Raw genomic sequence first — 21,327 nt, forward strand, 5'->3', positions numbered from 1 at the left:
AGGAAGTAAGTCTGGAATTACTAACCACTCATTTTGAAAACTTTTTACATTCACAAACAGCTCTATAACACACTACATGAAAAGTAATAATTGAAAAACCATAAACCATAATACGTGCACTTTAAACACTGGTCCATTGGTTCACATGGAGATCAACACCCACTAGCATCCAACCATCAAAATTTCTAAATATTTCGAAGCAGTATGACGTAATGAATCTTCGTTTGGTGAAATCACGTGACTTGGGCAGTTTGATACTTGCTCCGAACCACTGATCCGAAACAAAAGATTCATAAAGGTTTCAAAGCTTCGTGAAGCAGCATTGTGAAAGCGGCCATCAGTAAATAGCACAAGCATTGAAAATGCCCATTTCCACCATCAGGCAATAATTAAGAGGTTCCAGTCAACTGGAAACGTATGGAAAATTAATTTTCCGTCGAAAGTATTGTGGTCACGGATCGAGAAAATTAAGCGTGAATTTAAAAACACATGCAAAATTATATTGCACAAAACTGAAACATGAATTCAAGGTTTTCTGAATCGCACACAAAATCATTTTCCTTGGTTATAGTACTGTGTTTTTTGTGCTCTCTGACATTTTCTGTTCATGTTTTCTTTTTTTGAACGTTTGCGCTGTTTTTCCCTTCGCGCTTGTTTCCACATTCTCCGCTTTTCCAAATGTTGCAGTTCGAGTTTCATGTAAATGAGGGCGGGCTTTAGCGTCACCATTGGTCCACTACAGCTCCTCCTCTAGCCAATCAATCGAAGAGAGGAGTTGACGTCACTCGCCTGCGACTCATGGCTGTTGTGTTGACGGGTGAAGAAAGATAGATAACCGTCAGGCAGCAAATTTCGGACAATTACAGGTGATTTAACATAAATATATAGTTAGTGGGTGACAGATACACTAAGCTATCAGCACCGAATTTACCTCAGCCTGTTAACACTCCCCACATTAAACGACTAATTCAGTTAACTTTCCTGATGTGCATTTTGTCGTTAGTGCAGTTGCTTTAATCTGTTGGTCCCTTTAAGATTTTTGTGTTTATGATGACGTCGAAAGTCACAAGACAATGCTAACATGGTGGATGTAGTATGTCTGGGATTGTAGTTATACTACACACACACACACACACACACACACTATCCGGCGTCCGGAGTACTTTTTAACGGAATACATTTTATTTTATTATTATATATTTATTTTTTTAGTAATGAAATAACAGTAGGGGAATACAGTGTCATTGTATGATGACATGGTTTTGTTTATAGAGTGTGATACTGCTTTATTGGAAATTAACAATATAATTAAAATCCTTATTTTATTTGGGGAAACAGCATATACATAAAGCAAAGTATATGTTAACTGTACCAAATAGTAGGCTATTTTCCACTGACTTAAAGATATTTTACAACTCTCTGTCAATACAGAACAATCATAAAGCTGTTAAGACATCTCGGCTGTTGAAAAGGATACTTGATGTATTTGATGTATGATCTCGTATCCTTTTCAATATGCTGTTTCCCAAAGAATTTTAATTATATTGTTCATTTCCAATAAACCAGTATGGCACTCCATAAACAAAACCATTATATCAGTTATAATGACAAACTTGTTAAACCACTCAAAATAAATAAAGAAATTTGGGGCCAGAATAGTTTGGTATAATAACAACTGAAAAATAAGTGTAAGATTGTTTCTGATTCCTCTTTACAAAAACATAATGGCATAATGGCGAAAACCCTTCTTTAAACTTACTAATAAAATAATTACATGGATGATATCTATTATTATTTTAAAGTGAGTTACTTTGACTTTATTAGGAATTATATATTTATTTATCTGACCATAGATTCTGAAAAAAAAAGGAAGGTTAATCCTGTTTCCACTTCACCATTGCTTTAGGTTAAATGCTTTTTTCTTTGGTTAAGATTTTTCGAATATAAAGGTTATTACATTTTTATCCCTGATGGAAAGGCCCCCAACAGTGAGATCTGGTATAGAACCAATTACAGGATTAAACATATTTAAATTTTTAACAACGTGAAGTAGTTTCTGGGAAATACAACGAATGAGTTTTACATATTCTTTTGAGGATACATTTAGCCCAAGATTATTAACAAATTCAGTCTAATTATATAGGTCCCTTAGCCTACTCTCAGCAAAGGTGAAATGCTGTTGTGTACGACATCAACATAGCAGCAACGGACAGCTGTCCTGATTCAAAACAGTGCCCATAGCCAGATAAGGTAATTTTTTATTTCATGTTGTCACATTGCTTCGTATTACATGGTCATTCACATGTGTGAATTAGTAAAATTAGATATTGTAGATATTACTACAATTAGTAAGACATATGAAACAGTGTCACCTGTAACACTATAGCTGTGATCAGCAGCAACGTGCTCCATGTTTGTAGGTCCAGGGATGCATCGTGGTGCAGGGGCCTCCTCTTTTTGTCCAGAGGACGATGCACAAAGATGGTGTAAGTAACATCTGGTCTCAGCCTATTCTTGGCCTTTTTGGTCCTGACAAACGTTTCTGCCTCATAAAATGTATATGATTGTGTATGAACATGTGTTTAAGTTGAATATATTACTTATTAATGTATATTTAAATAAGTGCAGGGGTACATAAGAATTGTAAACAACGATTAATTTAATTTCAGTTAATTTAGTTTTACAATTCACTTATTTGCAGTGGATTTTCTAAGACAACACACTGATCCGCTGCTGCTAGTCCATTAACCCACTACGCCATGAGTTGACAGTCATTGACAGTCTCCTGTCTCTTGTCCTATCTGAAAGTCATAAAGATGACATTAGTGATTGCCCTTTGACTAACTTACAAGTTTAAGAACATAAAAAATATTAATTTAAAACAACAGCAACACAGTTTTTAACCATGGTATGTCGACAAGGCAGGTAAGACTAACTGACCACACTAATCCTCAAATCTTAGTGGATTTTATTATACTACATTGATGTAACTATATATACATAATACATACACGTCATCGTGTTATATCAATATTTTAAATCAATGCATTTATTGTCTACTAATTACTGAAAATTGCAATTCTCTACGGATTCAAATAACTATCTGAAGTCTAAGTGAATTACGTGATCAAGCGTTTTGAAGTTCGCGTCTCTCTCTCTCTCTCTCTCTCAGGCCCCGCCCCGTTCTGCAGAGAGAGGGCGCGCGTGTAAATCCGGGGGGTGAGTTAGTATAGGACGTGGATCTTATTTGTAGTAATTTGAGATATTTACACTGTTATGTCTAAGTAATGCTGTAGTACATTATCCTATTGTTTCTATTAATCCTCACGTAGCTTTGTGTTTTAACGTGTTTATTGTTTGTTCGTCTTTTTTTGTTTGCTTTGTTGTTTATGGAGTGCATGTCGGATTTTGTTTAGTTTGAGCAGTATTGTACGGAAGCCCTAAGGGGCCATGCGTTATTAATGTTGTTCCTTTTGTTGTTTTCTCGTGATTTCGACTTGCCATCGTACTGAAGTCAGTGGGTTTTTTTTCTGGTTAAATGACTGAAATAAGGTATGTGGTTAACACAAGCTCAAGATTATGTTCACGTTTTATACTACAACATAAAATACATCAGCTTTCACGTGACTTCAAAATGGCGGTTGTAAACAAGTGTATAAATTAGTGGTTCTCAACAGGTGGGGCGGAGAGATCAGAAGAGTGACGCAAATTGTTTTCAAGAAAATTATACACAGACAGGGCATCATTTGCTTTTATGTGCATAAACCCCACTTTCTCTCCCCCTTTGTAGTTTCTTTTTGCTGGGAAGCGGCGGAGCTTAGCCCGCCTTTTATCTAGCTGTCAGTGCAGACCAGTGTTGCCAACTTAGCGACTTTTCAGACCCCTTTAGCGACTTTATTTATTTATTTATTTTACAAATTTAGGAACCTTCCAAATGTCGTCAGTACTGTAGTGCAAGCGCGAGCTCTTGCTTTCCCGCTGCACTCTCACCTCACTCTGCCTCTGCTCTGTTCAGTGAGAGGCTGAGAGCCAGAGCAGCACATCCCGGTGATCACAGACCTGAATGTAAAAATAAACTATTTCCCTTATTCCCAATTTACATCATTCTTATGCGAATGTTTTTAGAATGCAACATGCTTTACAAATAATAAAATGTATAATAGTCCACGTTATTACAGCCTAGTTCTCTTGTTCAAAGTAGTTATAGTATTCAGAAACATTTTTGATCATTCATGTTCCATCCCTGTCTGTTATATAGATTTATAAAAGTCATGTTATTAAAAGAAAATCATAAAAGTTATGAAAAGTAATTTAAAAAATACAAAAACAAAAATAATTTTAAAAAATCTATCAAAAACAGATTATATTAGAGATGTGTGTGTAAATATATATAAATATATATATATATATAAATATATATATATATATATATATATATATATATATATATATATATATATATATATATATGGCACTGCGGAGGTTGTTGGGGACATTAAACGTAATCACGCCAAACAGGAAATCTCCTCTGCTACCACCTCATTGTGTTTATACTCCCGCTCTTGCACCTCAAACTTACCAACTTGTAGGTTTATCAATTTATAGTATTTTCCAGTTGTATTAAAAAAAAAAAAAAAAGATTGAAAGAGTTGTCGGAAGCGTAGCGGTGGTGACGTTGAAGTCATGTGACAATGGTGTAGTTCGTTTATAGCCTAACATTAGCTTTTACTTCTGGCAATTGTATTTAGGCTTCAAAATCCATAACAGTTGAGTTCATTTGTGAAGATTGTCTTAATGAACGAAACATGTAAGAATCATAAACTTATGTTGGTCACAGAGTTTTTCTGCAATAATCCAAAAGCCAATCTAAAAATCCTGTTTGCTTTTTGTCGAGGGAACCAGCGTGAAAACCCTGTTGACCAGGTTTTCTGGGCCTTCTTCGGCGTCCCTTGGTCCGGTTTGTCTGTCTGGGCTCGTCCTTGGGTGTCCCGTAGATCGGGCGGCTTAGGTGGTGCCGTCCCTCCTCACCGAGCGCCAGGGTAGTCAGGGTGCATTCCAAGGCAGTCAGTAGTTCCCTGGGTGTCCTGAGGGCTTGCATTCCCATGGCCTGTCGTTCTGTGGGCGGCAGAGTCCTCAGGAACCGGTCCACGGCCACCCTCTCTACAACCGGCAGACTGCCGGTCTGGCTGGAGCCACCTCTTGGTGAGGCGCAGGAGGGTGTCCATCTGTCCACGTGGCATGGCTCCCGGCCTGTAGCTCCACCGGTGGGGATGGAGGGGGTTCTGTCCACACCACGCCAGAATCTCTCTCTTTACAGCTCCGTAGTCCCCTGCGTCGTCCTCTGGAGCGAGGGCATAATAAGCTGTGCGCGCCTCTCCGGAGAGCAGCGGGCCGAGGTTGTGCGGCCACTCCTCGATACCCCAGCTCTCCCGGTGAGCGACCCGTTCAAAGGCTTCCAGGTAGGCCTTGATGTCGTCCTCTGGGGTCAAGTGGGGAAGCAGGTCCTGGGCTTCTCAGCTGGGATCAGGGTGAGGAGCGGCGGCCACAGGGGTCATGGCTTTCAGGGCCAGCAGCTCCCGGGTTGCGACATGTAGGCTCTGGGCGAGCTGCTGTGTTATCGTCTGCTGCTGGAGGCTGGCCTCCATTTATTTATTTATTCATTCATTTATTTATTTATTTCATAAATTTTTTATAGGGGCAGGTCTGTGCTCATGCCTGCCTCCTCCACCAGTGTAGGGAATTTAGCCAGCGGGGGACAGAGCACAGACAAACAGGAGGCCTTTTCAGTGTCTCTCGTGGAGAAATCTTTATTCAAAAATGGGTCGTGAGAGGGTGTGGGTGGAAGTGGAAGTGGCAGTGTGAGGTGAAGTGTTTCGTCACCGCAGGGTTGTTGAGGGTATGCTGGGGGTTTCCCAAGTAACGGGGATCCCGTCTTTCCATCAGGAAAAGCCACGGGTGCAGCCAGGGGTCGGAGTCCTTGCTCGCCTCGGGATTGTCTGTAAAACATACAGCAAAGGTTATCGCATGCACACTGAGAGCCTCCTCTCTCTTGCAAGTGTAGTATCGCCCCTTTTATACTCTCCTACCGGCTGCTGGATGGTGGAATTTTTCCGTGCCGCCCGCCATTCAGCAGCCGTGTGTGTGTCGGGGACCCCGCCGCCTTGCGCTCTGCGGCTGTCCAAAACATTGATGGTGCTGAAGCAGAGCTGTCTCTTCAGCACCACAGCGGCAGTTGCAGGAGGAGCGATCTTTGTTTCTTGTGCGTCGGCCGTAGGCATGTCGCCACACTACAAAAATACGTCATCCCTGCAGGATTGATGACTTCCACATTAGTGTCCGATATTTGAGAAGGAGACACCCCTCTCTCTTAATGTGGAGATAAAGTCCACCTCTACAGTGGGCAGTTATTAAATTTATGATGGCGAAGATGCCAACGTATATGTAACACCAGTCCCATCGAGATCACGAGAAAACAACTTTTTATTATGTCGAGATCACGAGAAAATTAAGTCGAGATCATGAGAAAACAACAAAGAAAAAAAACTAATGCATGGCCACTTAGGACTTCTGTAATATATAACTAAATGTATTACAAAATTTGCAAAGTAACATCAAGCAAGACATTTTTATCAAACAGTATTAAACCACTGTTATTACGGGTCCAACACCGAAGGTTGGTTTAATTGTTAGGATTTTCTTTTCTTTCTTTCTTTCTTTTTCTTTCTTTCTTTCTTTTTCTTTCTTTCTTTCTTCGTCTTCTTTTTCTTAATCGTCTACTTTGAATTGTGCAGACCAAACCGTAAATCATAAAAACATGAAACTTGGTCAACAGCTCCATCTCCGCTTACTCAGGCAAGCGAAATGGGCCCAATGATGATGTTAGAGTGCAAGTATTTACGATTTGGTCCATATCTCATGAACCGAAGGTCCTACAAACGGCTTTTCCCACTGATTTCTTGGGTTCTCCCAAACAAAAACCTTCAAGAAATATTTATGTAGCTTATTTTACTTTCTAACTTCAGTAGCATTTGAAGGGAATGACTTGGTCATAAAACCAACTGTAAAGTGTTCATCTAGTTCTCAGATATAAAGCACACCTTTTTATAAAAAAATCTAAAAGGTGTGCATCATACCTGACACCTACAGGAACACTTTCCAGTTGGTTTTGTGACTGTAAGTCATTCTGTTCAAATGCTATTGAGCTATAAACTATGGTATATTTTGTGTATATGTCCATATGGTATAAAAACATTATGTTTAGATATGATTTGACAGGTTATTTAATTAAAATTCAAAAATCAAAAAGGTGTGTGTTATATCTGACACCTAGATGAGATGTGAAGACTTGAATTTTAAGACCTGAATTTTTGCAGCCTGAATTTGTGAGTTTGAAAAATAATTTGTTGAAATATTACCTGACAAATAATGAAGATGGTATTTTAGCAACTGAATATTTTGGAACTGTATTTTAGGAAGGTGAATATGTGTGCATTGAATTTTGCATGCTGGAACTTTGTTTTCAATGAAAATATACAAATCCAATGAATTGCAGAGGAAACTTCGATTTGATTTTTTAGATTTGTGTCAAATTGCTGAAAATTCAAGTACTGTCACTGCGATATGTTTTAATTCAATTTATGTGATTCAACATGCCATTTTGCCTTGAGGACATTTGGTACTATCATACATCCATACAGATCGCCACATGTGGCTATATTTACAAATTGGTCTTGTATCTGATATATATGTCAGAAATAATTTATAGCTCCTGATGCACAATTTATTTATACAGCAAAATAGTCTACTGTTTCATCCTTAGAATAAAACCACAATAGGCTCAGTATATTGATTTGCACACTTTTTTATTCATATAAATCTATTGGACTTACAACTCCTTATTTCTGATAACAAACTATTTCACCTGGTAATTCAGTGGAATAAAATAATATATAAGCTCTTCAAAACGGTCCAAAGTGCAGCAAAGTTTGGTAGAATTAATTTTTTATCTTCATAGCATTGTTATTTTGTTAACATCTACATTTTGGAGGGGCTGCATGGACATAAAATACTTATAATGTCAAAATGAGAAGTGTAATACAAAAAAAATAATAACGGCTAGAGTGAGTAAGACAAATTAGAATTAGGCAATTAGAGGAGGCAAATATGCCCCGCCCTTGGGACTTTTAAGATCATGCACTATGGTCAGTTCTTTAGTGTTCATTCTCGAAACCAACCTCCTTTATTTTTCTTGTCAACCCTTGCAGGTATATTCCACAGAATAACTAAAGGTGATTGGAGGCAAGGCACCTGGCTTGAAATTTTTTTTTATGATCCGCTGTATGCTGGTGTTTATACCTGTATAAACTCGGCCAAATACCACATCATGGCATTTATACCTGTAGTCGACTTTGCGGTCTACAAACGTAGTAACGGGGACATCACTGACAAGAACCTGCAGGAGTTATGCAAAGAATTTCGAAATGCCTTCACTGAAGTGGGGTTTATGTATCTCAAAAATACTGAAATAGATCAGAACGAGGTATGTGTATTTCCATTTTAACAGTTTTGTTTACAGTGTGATTACAGTTCATTACAGTGCAAGTTCATTGTAAGTGTTTGCAAAAACTCTCTTGCCTTTATTAGGTGGCTCAGGTCATGGATATTTCTAAGAAGTTCTTCCTGCTTCCTGAAGAACAGAAAAGACCCTTCACAAGGGGCAGTTACACAATTAATGTTAATCATGGCTGGGTGCCCTCAGAGGTAGAAAGGTAGCTGTCATCTACATAAAGACACCTGGGTTGGAAATATTTAGGATCATTTAAACTGAAATTTCCCTCTCACTTTCCACAGGTTGAATCCTCAACGTCCAGGTGACTTGAAGGAGGCATTTAATATTACATCCTTGAGCAAAGATATTGTAATTGCCTCTTATTTTAAACACCACCACAACAGCTAGTAATGTGTAATTTAGAATATGAAGAATTAAACTCTAATTGTTGTGTTCTTCACCTTGCTTAGAAATGGCCCTCTGATGGTCTTGATGGCTTTCGTGACATCCAAGTCAACTTTTTCAATCGGTGTAAGGATCTCACTCTTGATGTACTCAGGATCATGGCTCTCAGTCTAGGCCTGGATCCAGAGTTTTTTCTCCAAGCACACAGCTACATTGGAAGTAAGCTGAACACACACACACACACACACCCACACACACACACACACACACACACTAACTCTCTCTCTCTAACATGACTAGCACTGTGCAGTATATGTCCCACTGCTTTACTGGAAAAGTTGTTAGTTTTGAAATCTTTGAGTCTTTTCAGTGACTTGAGTTCATTCATTTGCACCTCCAGTCTGACTAGATGTTCAGCCTGATCTTGCCATAATCTAAGACTGTTAAAACAAACATCTTCCTTAATGTAAAAGTAGCTAATAATTGTTGTGTTGGTTTATAACAGGCTTGTATGTTTAGAAAAAACACAGACTACTATTGCCTGCATCGAACTGTCGGAATTCACTTGGAATAGGGCAATATAGGACACACACTGACCCGCTATGTGACCGAGGTATGAATGTTGGTCATTACTGAAAGATTCACTAACTCAAACCCTGACCCAGTGAATAACAGTAATGAATATCAGTAACATCTGAAGATTCATTACTCAACACTAACTCACTCAGTGACAGAGGAGCGAATCTCGGTCATGACTGAAAGATTTGCTAACTCCAGCCCTGACCCACTGAATGACAGAGCGACTCTCTGTCATAAACCAAAGATTTACTACCAAACCCTGAGCTACTGAATGACATATGTTCCTGTCGATGTTAAGGTGATAAGAATGACACCACCCTGCGCACTCTCTATTACCCTCCGGTGAAGGCTGGGAGTGTGAAGGAAGGTCAGCTCCGCTGTGGTGAGCACTCAGACTATGGCAGCATCACGCTAGTCTTCCAGAGCCATGAGGGAGGCCTGCAGGTAAAAAATATTGCACAGCAAACTTGCAAATGTAATGCTGGACAAATGAGTTACAATGATCAAGAGCTATAATATATACTGTGTCAATTTTTCACCAATTTTATTAAAGGAGCAGTTAGAAAATTTTAGAGCCCTTTGCTGCTAGCAAGGTGACGTGCACGTGCAATGAAAACGATAATTTTTTTCCCTGCCCAGTCTGTTAAAACTATGCATGGCCACATGAGTCGCTGTTCTGACTGGGGGCGGAGCTAATTCCAGGACCAGAAAACAGAACCCTAAAGCATCATTTCCTGTTGTCATTATAATAATAATAATTATTATTGTTATCATTATTGTTGTTTTTAATATTCTTGTTATTATTGGTCTGAAAACACTTTTAAACATTACAGACTGCACCTTTTTAAATAAACTCCTGATGTCCTGAAGTTCATGCCCTTGTATACTTCCATAGTGAAATAAGTAAATAAATATTTAATTTGCTGTATTTTTCCCTGTAGGTATTGAGTCGTAAAGGAGAATTTATCTCAGCCCCAAGCATTCCTGAAACCGTGCTGATCAACATTGCAGATCTAATGCAGAGGTGGACCAGTGACGTGTTTGTATCTGCTGTAAATATGTCCATTAATTCCAAGTAAAGCCAATAATAATCTTGTTTTATACAAAACGTACATTATCAATCTTGTATTTAATGTTACACAAACCTTTTTCAGGTCCATCGAGTTTTACCACCTCCTGAGGGTGACTCAAGCACAAGGCAGTCTTTGGTGTTCTTCGTGCATCCGGACAATGATGCCATCATTACATGTTGTGATGGCTCAGACAAATATCCTCCAGTGAGATCCTTGGATTATCTCCTGGCAAGATTCAGCGACTCTTATGGCAGAAAATAGATCTTTGCTGCTCTCTGTGAGTTGATGCTCAACTGCATTTATTTTCATATTTTTGTAGCTGTGGTATATTTTTTAAAGCAAATAGTATATATTAAAGAAATCATTGGATATACTCAGTTTGTACTCTGTCTTTTTAACTGTGTCTTTAAATATACTGGGTTTGTACTGTCTTTTTAACTGTGTCTTTAAATATACTGAGTTTGTACTGTCTTTTTAACTTTGTACCTTTTTACCTGTTGGATGTTAGTGATTTCTTAAGATGTATTGTTGAAATCCATGAAGTAAGATGAATACTAAATAATAATAATAATAATAATAATGATGATAATAATAATAAAAAAAAAGCTGACTGAACTTGCGCCACCATTATAGATAAGACGTGAAGAAAGATACATAATTGTGCTGACTCGTCAGAAATGTGATCAAAAGAAAACATGGGAAAACCTGCCTAATGAAATCATTGTTTTAGTGTTGTATAAAAGCATGAACATTGATTGTGCTCATCAGATTATCTGTAGACATCTTGGCTTTTGTGATTCTTCAATAAAAGTCTTATTTTTGGCATCTTAAACCCCTGGACTCTGAGATATTTATTTAGGCTAAGGTGATTTTCCACGATAGAGTCCTGTATGGAAAGTTACTCACCAGAGGGCGCTATAACTACTATCGGGATGTCTGTATACAAATTTATATGGCCGTCTATTGCTTTAGTGTTGTACTAAAGCCTGCTGTTTATCTTTTATTGTGATGCTGTTATTGGTCTTGTTTAGTGTCCATGTACTGGACACTGTTCAATTACCTATTTTCCAGTTTTACAAATTGTTAAATTCCTTTCAATTAGATACTTTCATTTCACTATATGTCAGACTTTTTAATTGTTTAGACTTAATTAAAAATTTTAGAATTTCTTATATTAAGGAATTGTAATATTTTTTAGTGGAGCCATCCTACATTTTAACCTACATTGTGCGTGTGTGTGTGTGTGTGTGTGTGTATATATATATATATATATATATATATATATATATATATATATATATATATATATATATATAGAATGTATTAAAAATCACTAAAACAGGTTCTCTTTATAAATGTACGTGAGAGTTATATTCTAATATTGTAATACTATTTTAATCGTCTGTTGACTTTCCCTCAGGGAAAATCCATTACAATACATTATTACCTCAAATAAATTTTGTTACATGAGAGAATTAAGCCAACTTGAACATGATACGTAGATTTCAGGACCAGATTTCGAAACTAATGCAATTTCCTTTTCATGTCAGCAAAAATGGTAGATGAAGCTATTTATAAATGTAACCAGAAACATGGTAGATTTAACTTATGAGGAAGTTCCATATGTACTTGCTTCAATCAAATTATAACCACTCAATATCTATATGATAAAACTGATGTAATTTCATGATTTTATTCTGCTAGCAAGTTAGGAAGATGGCTGGTTATGTCTGTGTAGGAAATAAAATCTGTACAAATGGTCAAGGACATAGATTAAACTACACTGTGCATCATTATTCAAATTTCCAGGTTCCACTACACCCTCTACACCTTGTTTTGCAAGCAGCCAATTGAAAGATGTAAATGTTAAATGCAGTAGGGGTGTAAACCTCAGGCTTCCACACGCTATGATAAAATTTAGATTCTTAATCAAATGTTTGATGATACCACTGAATCTGCTATGAAATGATACAATGTGATTTATTAGCTTCTGGTCGATATATGACCAATTTTTGTGATGTTGTGATTGGTCTACTGCTGTGGCTACGCTGGTAGCTCGCTCACTGTATAAACAGGCTGGAGGGGAAGATGGCATGCTCAAAAACATCACTGCTGATACAAAGACTGTGAGTCACATGACTCACTGATTCACTCACATGATCACATGATCTGTTCCTCCAGCGACAGATCAAGTGATCTGTCGCTGGAGGAAGTGGAGGCACTGAGATCATATCTCTCTTTATTTCAGAAGTCCAATAACGGCTGGTTCCGTTCCCTGGCTCAGGTCATGGATATTTCTAAGAAGTTTTTCCTGCTTCCTGAAGAACAGAAAAGACCCTTCACAAGGGGCAGTTACACAATTAATGTTAATCATGGCTGGGTGCCCTCAGAGATAGAAAGGTAGCTGTCATCTACATAAAGACACCTGGGTTGGAAATATTTAGGATCATTTAAACTGAAATTTCCCTCTCACTTTTCACAGGTTGAATCCTCAATGTCCAGGTGACTTGAAGGAGGCATTTAATATTACATCATTGAGCAAAGATATTGTAATTGCCTCTTATTATAAACACCACCACAACAGCTAGTAATGTGTAATTTAGAATATGAAGAATTAAACTCTAATTGTTGTGTTCTTCACCTTGCTTAGAAATGGCCCTCTGATGGTCTTGATGGCTTTCGTGACATTCAAGTCAACTTTTTCAATCGGTGTAAGGATCTCACTCTTGATGTACTCAGGATCATGGCTCTCAGTCTAGGCCTGGATCCAGAGTTTTTTCTCCAAGCACACAGCTACATTGGAAGTAAGCTGAACACACACACACACACACACACACACACACACACACACACACACACACACACACACACACACACACACACACACACTCACTCACTCACTCACTCACTCACTCACTCACTCACTCACTCACTCACTCACTCACTCACTCACTCACTCACTCACTCACTCACTCACTCACTCACTCACTCACTCACTCACTCACTCACTCACTCACTCACTCACTCACTCACTCACTCACTCACTCACTCACTCACTCACTCACTCACTCACTCACTCACTCACTCACTCACTCACTCTCTCACTCACTCACTCACTCACTCTCTCACTCTCTCTCTCTCTAACATGACTAGCACTGTGCAGTATATGTCCCACTGCTTTACTGGAAAAGTTGTTAGTTTTGAAATCTTTGAGTCTTTTCAGTGACTTGAGTTCATTCATTTGCACCTCCAGTCTGACTAGATGCCCTGTGACTTGATGTCAAGGGAGCACAATCCCATATTAGGTTTGTTTGTTTGTAAGTTTATTTCCTGAATATACTTCCAAAATACACACTCTTGAATGCTCCCTCATTCATTCATTCATTCATTCATTCATTCATTCATTTTCTTTCTCTCTCTCTCTCTCTCTCTCTCTCTCTCTCTCTCTCTCTCTCTCTCACACACACACACACACACACACAAATTTTTCTAGTCCCTGACTGAAGTGGCTACTCTGGTAGCTCGCTGACTGTATAAACAGGCTGGAGGGGAAGTGAAAGTTTATTTAAGTATGATTACCGCACAGTTGTTTTGATGTTCTACTGTTTTGTTCTATTTAGATTGCTCCTGTTCATTTGAGACAACCATGTTTTTTTTTTCCTCTGGCCCCGCCCCTTACTGCAGGCTGCAGCCAGGACTTTCTCAGAGATCTCAGTATCCGTGTACAACTCTAGTGGACTTTACACTACTAAACTTTCAGAGTGCGCGCGCGTGTGAGACCGGAGGGTGAGTTAGTATAGGACGTGGATCTTATGTGTAGTAATTTGAGATATTTACACCGTTATGTCTAAGTAATACTGTAGTACATTATCCTATTGTTTCTATTAATCCTCACTTAGCTTTGTGTTTTAACGTGTTTATTATTTGTTCGTTGTTTATGGAGTGCATGGCGGATTTTGAATAGTTTGAGCAGTGTTGTACGGAAGCCCTAAGCGGCCATGCATTATTAATTTTGTTCTTTTTGTTGTTTTCTCGTGATCTCGACTTAATGTTTCTGTGCACTCGACACCCATACTACTGAAGTCAATGGGTTTATTTTGTAAATGAAGTAAATAATATAAATTTCTCTCCCCTTTGTAGTTTCTTTTTGCTGGGAAGGGGCGGAGCTTACCCCGAATTTTATCTAGCTGTCAGTACAGACCAGTGTTGCCAACTTAGCGTCTTTTTAGACCCCTTTAGCCACTTTTTTTTTTTTTTCTCAAAAAAAGCGCCTAACGACAAATTTAGCGACTTTTTGGACAAACATTAACGACTTTCCAAATGTCGTCAGTACTGTCCTGCAAGCGCGAGCTCTTGCTTTCCCGCTGCACTCTCACCTCACTCTGCGTCTGCTCTGTTCAGTGAGAGGCTGAGAGCCAGAGCAGCACATCCCGGTGATCACAGACCTGAATGTAAAAATAAACTATTTCCCTTATTCCCAATTTACATCATTCTTATGCGAATGTTTTTAGAATGCAACATGCTTTACATGTATAATAGTCCACGTTATTACAGCCTAGTTCTCTTGTTCAAAGTACTTATAGTGTTCAGAAACATTTTTGATCATTCATGTTCCATCCTTGTCTGTTATATAGATTTATAAAAGTCATGTTATTAAAAAAATCATAAAAGTTATGAAAAGTAATTAAGAAAGTACAAAAATCACAAAAGCAAAAAAAAAATCTATCAATAACATTATAAATTAGGTGTATGTATGTGTAATATATATACACACACACGTGTATAAAATATATGATGCACAATTAATGTATACAGTAAAATAGTCTACCGTTTCATGCTTAGAATAAAACCACAATAGGATCAATATATTGATTGTCCTGAATTTATTTTGCACACTTTTTTTATTCATATAAATCTACTGGACTTACAACTCCTTATTTCTGATAAACTATTTCACCTGGTAATTCAGTATAATCAAATAATAACTATGCATGTATGTGTAAGAGCCTATGCTTTTACTGTTGGCATTGCAAATTCAGTTTACATAATTGCAAAAGAGTTCATATAATGTATGCAAAAGACCATCCCTAACTACTGGACAAAAGTCAACCCAGATAGCAGGTCAAGAGTTACCCAATCCATGGGAAACCTGTCAACTGGGCAACACTGATATAAGCTCTTCAAAATGGTCCAAAGTGCAAAGCAGTCCAAAGCAGCAAAGTTTGGTAGAATTAAGTAATTTTCTTCACAGCATTGTTATTCTGTGAACATCTACATTTTGGAGGGGCTGCATTGACATAAAATACTTATAATGTCAAAATGAGAAGTGTAATACAAAAAAATAATAACGGCTAGAGTGAGTAAGACAAATTAGAATTAGGCAATTAGAGGAGGCAAATATGCCCCGCCCTTGGGACTTTTAAGATCATGCACTATGGTCAGTTCTTTAGTGTTCATTCTCGAAACCAACCTCCTTTATTTTTCTTGTCAACCCTTGCAGGTATATTCCACAGAATAACTAAAGGTGATTGGAGGCAAGGCACCTGGCTTGAAATTTTTTTTTATGATCCGCTGTATGCTGGTGTTTATACCTGTATAAACTCGGCCAAATACCACATCATGGCATTTATACCTGTAGTCGATTTTGCGGTCTACAAACGTAGTAACGGGGACATCACTGACAAGAACCTGCAGGAGTTATGCAAAGAATTTCGAAATGCCTTCACTGAAGTGGGGTTTGTGTATCTCAAAAATACTGAAATAGATCAGAACGAGGTATGTGTATTTCCATTTTAACAGTTTTGTTTACAGTGTGATTACAGTTCATTACAGTGCAAGTTCATTGTAAGTGTTTGCAGAAACTCTCTTGCCTTTATTAGGTGGCTCAGGTCATGGATATTTCTAAGAAGTTCTTCCTGCTTCCTGAAGAACAGAAAAGACCCTTCACAAGGGGCAGTTACACAATTAATGTTAATCATGGCTGGGTGCCCTCAGAGGTAGAAAGGTAGCTGTCATCTACATAAAGACACCTGGGTTGGAAATATTTAGGATCATTTAAACTGAAATTTCCCTCTCACATTCCACAGGTTGAATCCTCAATGTCCAGGTGACTTGAAGGAGGCATTTAATATTACATCCTTGAGCAAAGATATTGTAATTGCCTCTTATTTTAAACACCACCACAACAGCTAGTAATGTGTAATTTAGAATATGAAGAATTAAACTCTAATTGTTGTGTTCTTCACCTTGCTTAGAAATGGCCCTCTGATGGTCTTGATGGCTTTCGTGACATCCAAGTCAACTTTTTCAATCGGTGTAAGGATCTCACTCTTGATGTACTCAGGATCATGGCTCTCAGTCTAGGCCTGGATCCAGAGTTTTTTCTCCAAGCACACAGCTACATTGGAAGTAAGCTGAACACACACACACACACACACACACACACACACCCACACACCCACACACCCACACACCCACACACACACACACACACACACACACACACACTCTCTCTCACTCACTCTCTCTCTAACATGACTAGCACTGTGCAGTATATGTCCCACTGCTTTACTGGAAAAGTTGTTAGTTTTGAAATCTTTGAGTCTTTTCAGTGACTTGAGTTCATTCATTTGCATCTCCAGTCTGACTAGATGTTCAGCCTGATCTTGCCATAATCTAAGACTGTTAAAACAAACAGCTTCCTTAATGTAAAAGTAGCTAATAATTGTTGTGTTGGTTTATAACAGGCTTGTATGTTTAGAAAAAACACAGACTACTATTGCCTGCATTGAACTGTCGGAATTCACTTGGAATAGGGCAATATAGGACACACACTGACCCGCTATGTGACCGAGGTATGAATGTTGGTCATTACTGAAAGATTCACTAATTCAAACCCTGACCCAGTGAATAACAGTAATGAATATCAGTAACATCTGAAGATTCATCACTCAACACTAACTCACTCAGTGACAGAGGAGCGAACCTCGGTCATGACTGAAAGATTTGCTAACTCCAGCCCTGACCCACTGAATGACAGAGCGACTCTCTGTCATAAACCAAAGATTTACTACCAAACCCTGAGCTACTGAATGACATATGTTCCTGTCGATGTTAAGGTGATAAGAATGACACCACCCTGCGCACTCTCTATTACCCGCCGGTGAAGGCTGGGAGTGTGAAGGAAGGTCAGCTCCGCTGTGGTGAGCACTCAGACTATGGCAGCATCACGCTAGTCTTCCAGAGCCATGAGGGAGGCCTGCAGGTAAAAAAGATTGCACAGCAAACTTGCAAATGTAATGCTGGACAAATGAGTTACAATGATCAAGAGCTATAATATATACTGTGTCAATTTTTCACCAATTTTATTAAAGGAGCAGTTAGAAAATTTTAGAGCCCTTTGCTGCTAGCAAGGTGACGTGCACGTGCAATGAAAATGATAATTTTTTTCCCTGCCCAGTCTGTTAAAACTATGCATGGCCACATGAGTCGCTGTTCTGACTGGGGGCGGAGCTAATTCCAGGACCAGAAAACAGAACCCTAAAGCACCATTTCCTGTTGTTGTTATTATTATTATTATTATTGTTGTTGTTGTTTTTAATTTTCTTGTTGTTATTGGTCTGAAAACACTTATAAACATTACAGACTGCACCTTTTTAAATAAGCTGCTTATGTTTTAACAGTTCTATGCAGTAAGTTCATGCCATTGTATACTTCCATAGTGAAATAAGTAAATAAATATTTAATTTGCTATATTTTTCCCTGTAGGTATTAAGTCGTAAAGGAGAATTTATCTCAGCCCCAAGCATTCCTGAAACCGTGCTGATCAACATTGCAGATCTAATGCAGAGGTGGACCAGTGACGTGTTTGTATCTGCTGTAAATATGTCCATTAATTCCAAGTAAAGCCAATAATAATCTTGTTTTATACAAAACGTACATTATCAATCTTGTATTTAATGTTACACAAACCTTTTTCAGGTCCATCGAGTTTTACCACCTCCTGAGGGTGACTCAAGCACAAGGCAGTCTTTGGTGTTCTTCGTGCATCCAGACAATGATGCCATCATTACATGTTGTGATGGCTCAGACAAATATCCTCCAGTGAGATCCTTGGATTATCTCCTGGCAAGATTCAGCGACTCTTATGGCAGAAAATAGATCTTTGCTGCTCTTTGTGAGTTGATACTCAACTGCATTTATTTTCATATTTTTGCAGTTTAAAGCAAATGGTACATATTAAAGAAATCATTAGAGAAATCAGTATGTTAAGGTTAAGCAATCAAAAGTAGGATCCAATCATGTGTAACCAATATATGAGATCATAAGAGATAAAGTGTTAATCAAGAAGCTAAACTCAAAAGTTGATAACTGGCTGGTGAGATCAATGAGTGACCATTCTTCAGTAACAAATGTATCTTTTTCTTCTCTGATTGCTGTTATTTCTTAGAAATGTCACCCTCTGCACCTGCATAAAAACACTGAGTTTTTAAGTCTGTATCTTTAAATATACTGAGTTTGTACTCTGTCTTTTTAAATCTCTGTCTTTAAAGATACTAAATTTGTATTCTCTTTTTAAACCTGTGTATTTAAAGGTACTAAGTTTGTACTCTCTTTTTAAACCTGTGTATTTAAAGGTACTAAGTTTGTACTCTCTTTTTAAACCTGTGTCTTTAAAGATACTATATTTGTACTCTGTCTTTTTAATTCTGTGTCTTTAAATATACTGTTTGCCTTTTTAAGTTTGTATCTTTTTACCAGTTTGACGTTAGTGATTTCTTAAGATGTATTGTAAAAATCCATGACATAAGTTGGTAAAATAAAAACTTTTAAATATTTTTTTTTTTTAAAGCTGACTGAACTTGCACCACCATTTTAGATAAGATATGAAGAAAGAAACAATTGTGGTGAGTCATCAGAAATGTGATCAAAGAAAGGTGATCAAAAGAAAACATGGGAAAACCTGCCTAATGAAATCATTGTTTTAGTGTTGTATAAAAGCATGAACATTGATTGTGCTCATCAGATTATCTGTAGACATCTTGGCTTTTGTGATTCTTCAATAAAAGTCTTATTTTTGGCATCTTAAACCCCTGGACTCTGAGATATTTATTTAGGCTAAGGTGATTTTCCACGATAGAGTCCTGTATGGAAAGTTACTCACCAGAGGGCGCTATAACTGTTTACTATCGGGATGTCTGTATACAAATTTATATGGCCGTCTATTGCTTTAGTGTTGTGGTAATAAAGCCTGCTGTTTATCCTAATATTTATTGTGATGCTGTTATTGGTCTTGTTTACTGTCCATGTACTGGACAATTTTACAAATTGTTAAATTCCTTTCAATTAGATTCTTTCATTTCACTATATGTCAGACTTTTTAAATGTTTAGCCTTAATTAAAAATTTTAGATTTTCTTATAGCCAGGAATTGCAATAATTTTTAGGGAAGCCACCCTGCATTTTAGCCTACATTGTATATATAAAATGTATTTAGAAATCAATAAACCAGGTTCTCTTTAAATATACTTAAGAGTTATATTCTAATATTGTAATACTATTTTAATCGTCTCTGTTGACTTTCCCTCAGGGAAAATCCATTACAATAATTATTACCTCAAATAAATTTTGTTACATGAGAGAATTAAGCCAACTTGAATATGATGTGTAGATTTCAGGACCAGATTTCGAAACTAATGCCATTTCCTTTTCATGTCAGCTAAAATGGTAGATGCTATTTATAAATGTAACCAGAAACATGGTAGATTTAACTCATGAGTAAGTTCCATATGTACTTGCTTCAATCAAATTATAACCACTCAATGTCTGTATGATAAAACTGATGTAATTTCATGATTTTATTCTGCTAGTAAGTTAGGAAGATGGCTGGTTATGTCTGTGTATGGGAAAAAATCTATACAAATGGTCAAGGACATAGATTAAACTACACTGTGCATCATTATTCAAATGTCCAGGTTCCACTACACACCCTACACCTTGTTTTGCAAGCAGCCAATTGAAAGATGTAAATGTTAAATGCAGTAGGGGTGTAAACCTCAGGCTTCCACACGCTATGATACAATTTAGACCTTGATGATACCACTGAATCTGCTACAAAACGATACAATGTGATTTATTAGCTTCTGGTCGATATGTGACCAATTTTGCTCAGACTCTGGGGTAGGCCTACCGTTAATTCACGAATGATCATGATGTACAGAAGGACTGTCATAAGTATCCGAGTTGCAGGCAAATCAACTTGCAAGCCATTTTACACATCAGTTTAAAAACATGAATTATTTTTTACACACCATTTTTCTGTCTCTTCTATAACACTTGATTTATAATCAATTTTAAACGTTAATAAATCTCTGGTTGTTGCCTCAATTAATTTCAATTATTGTGTTTTAACTTGATGCATCAATCCTAATCGTTCAATCATTACACTCTTGTTATATACCTTACAGAATAATGAAAGTTAGGGCAGGATTTCATAAGTTAAAATAGGGTATTGCTTACGAGCTTGCTTGCTGAAGTAGCTAGCTAAGCTTGCTTTATATTTTAAATATGTTGCAATGCCTAAATATTGTTCTCAGGTGTATCACATACTTTTCAGACTGAAAGCAAGCAAGAACTATCTAACTGCTAAATAAAACTATAGGTTCCACACCCTCCTCCTCACTCCAAAACCTCAATATATACAATGTGTTACATACAGTATGTA

At 37.6% G+C, this 21,327-nt stretch overlaps 2 protein-coding genes across 6 annotated transcripts; both read left to right on the forward strand.

Annotated features, from left to right (window-relative positions):
• The first annotated feature begins 760 nt into the window (after nucleotides 1-760).
• LOC108280456 (uncharacterized) lies at nucleotides 761-11,437 on the forward strand. 4 transcript variants are annotated; one of them, XM_017495423.3, is made up of 11 exons: nucleotides 761-866; nucleotides 2,144-2,250; nucleotides 2,421-2,486; nucleotides 3,173-3,219; nucleotides 8,265-8,539; nucleotides 8,644-8,768; nucleotides 8,851-8,917; nucleotides 9,019-9,172; nucleotides 9,831-9,976; nucleotides 10,474-10,584; nucleotides 10,687-11,437. In XM_017495423.3, the coding sequence occupies exons 3-11, from the start codon at nucleotides 2,482-2,484 to the stop codon at nucleotides 10,864-10,866; spliced, it is 1,110 nt and encodes a 369-aa protein (XP_017350912.1). In that variant the 5' UTR covers nucleotides 761-866; nucleotides 2,144-2,250; nucleotides 2,421-2,481; the 3' UTR covers nucleotides 10,867-11,437. The 4 variants fall into 4 exon arrangements, with proteins under 4 accessions (XP_017350912.1, XP_047018761.1, XP_017350914.1 ...); XM_047162805.2 differs by lacking the exon at nucleotides 3,173-3,219; XM_017495425.2 differs by lacking the exons at nucleotides 761-866; nucleotides 2,144-2,250; nucleotides 2,421-2,486; nucleotides 3,173-3,219 and adding an exon at nucleotides 3,228-3,552.
• Nucleotides 11,438-13,266: 1,829 nt separating this feature from the next.
• Nucleotides 13,267-19,694, forward strand: LOC108280457 (uncharacterized). 2 transcript variants are annotated; one of them, XM_017495428.3, is made up of 9 exons: nucleotides 13,267-13,409; nucleotides 14,290-14,391; nucleotides 16,106-16,380; nucleotides 16,485-16,609; nucleotides 16,692-16,758; nucleotides 16,860-17,013; nucleotides 17,724-17,869; nucleotides 18,373-18,483; nucleotides 18,586-19,694. In XM_017495428.3, the coding sequence occupies exons 3-9, from the start codon at nucleotides 16,225-16,227 to the stop codon at nucleotides 18,763-18,765; spliced, it is 939 nt and encodes a 312-aa protein (XP_017350917.1). In that variant the 5' UTR covers nucleotides 13,267-13,409; nucleotides 14,290-14,391; nucleotides 16,106-16,224; the 3' UTR covers nucleotides 18,766-19,694. The 2 variants fall into 2 exon arrangements, with proteins under 2 accessions (XP_017350917.1, XP_017350918.1); XM_017495429.3 differs by lacking the exons at nucleotides 13,267-13,409; nucleotides 14,290-14,391 and adding an exon at nucleotides 14,440-15,056.
• The last annotated feature ends 1,633 nt before the right edge of the window (nucleotides 19,695-21,327 follow it).

This window comes from Ictalurus punctatus, chromosome 20 (assembly GCF_001660625.3).
Source record: "Ictalurus punctatus breed USDA103 chromosome 20, Coco_2.0, whole genome shotgun sequence".
Classification (NCBI taxonomy): domain Eukaryota; kingdom Metazoa; phylum Chordata; class Actinopteri; order Siluriformes; family Ictaluridae; genus Ictalurus; species Ictalurus punctatus.

Bases quoted from the DNA above. Each gene is read 5' to 3' on its own strand.
- LOC108280456 (XM_047162805.2), top strand. From the start codon at position 2,429: ATGCATCGTGGTGCAGGGGCCTCCTCTTTTTGTCCAGAGGACGATGCA. The intron at 9,977-10,473 runs GTAAAAAATATT...TTTTCCCTGTAG, and splicing joins GCCATGAGGGAGGCCTGCAG to GTATTGAGTCGTAAAGGAGA. The intron at 10,585-10,686 runs GTAAATATGTCC...AACCTTTTTCAG, and splicing joins GTGACGTGTTTGTATCTGCT to GTCCATCGAGTTTTACCACC.
- LOC108280457 (XM_017495428.3), top strand. From the start codon at position 16,225: ATGGCATTTATACCTGTAGTCGATTTTGCGGTCTACAAACGTAGTAAC. The intron at 16,610-16,691 runs GTAGCTGTCATC...CACATTCCACAG, and splicing joins GTGCCCTCAGAGGTAGAAAG to GTTGAATCCTCAATGTCCAG. The intron at 18,484-18,585 runs GTAAATATGTCC...AACCTTTTTCAG, and splicing joins GTGACGTGTTTGTATCTGCT to GTCCATCGAGTTTTACCACC.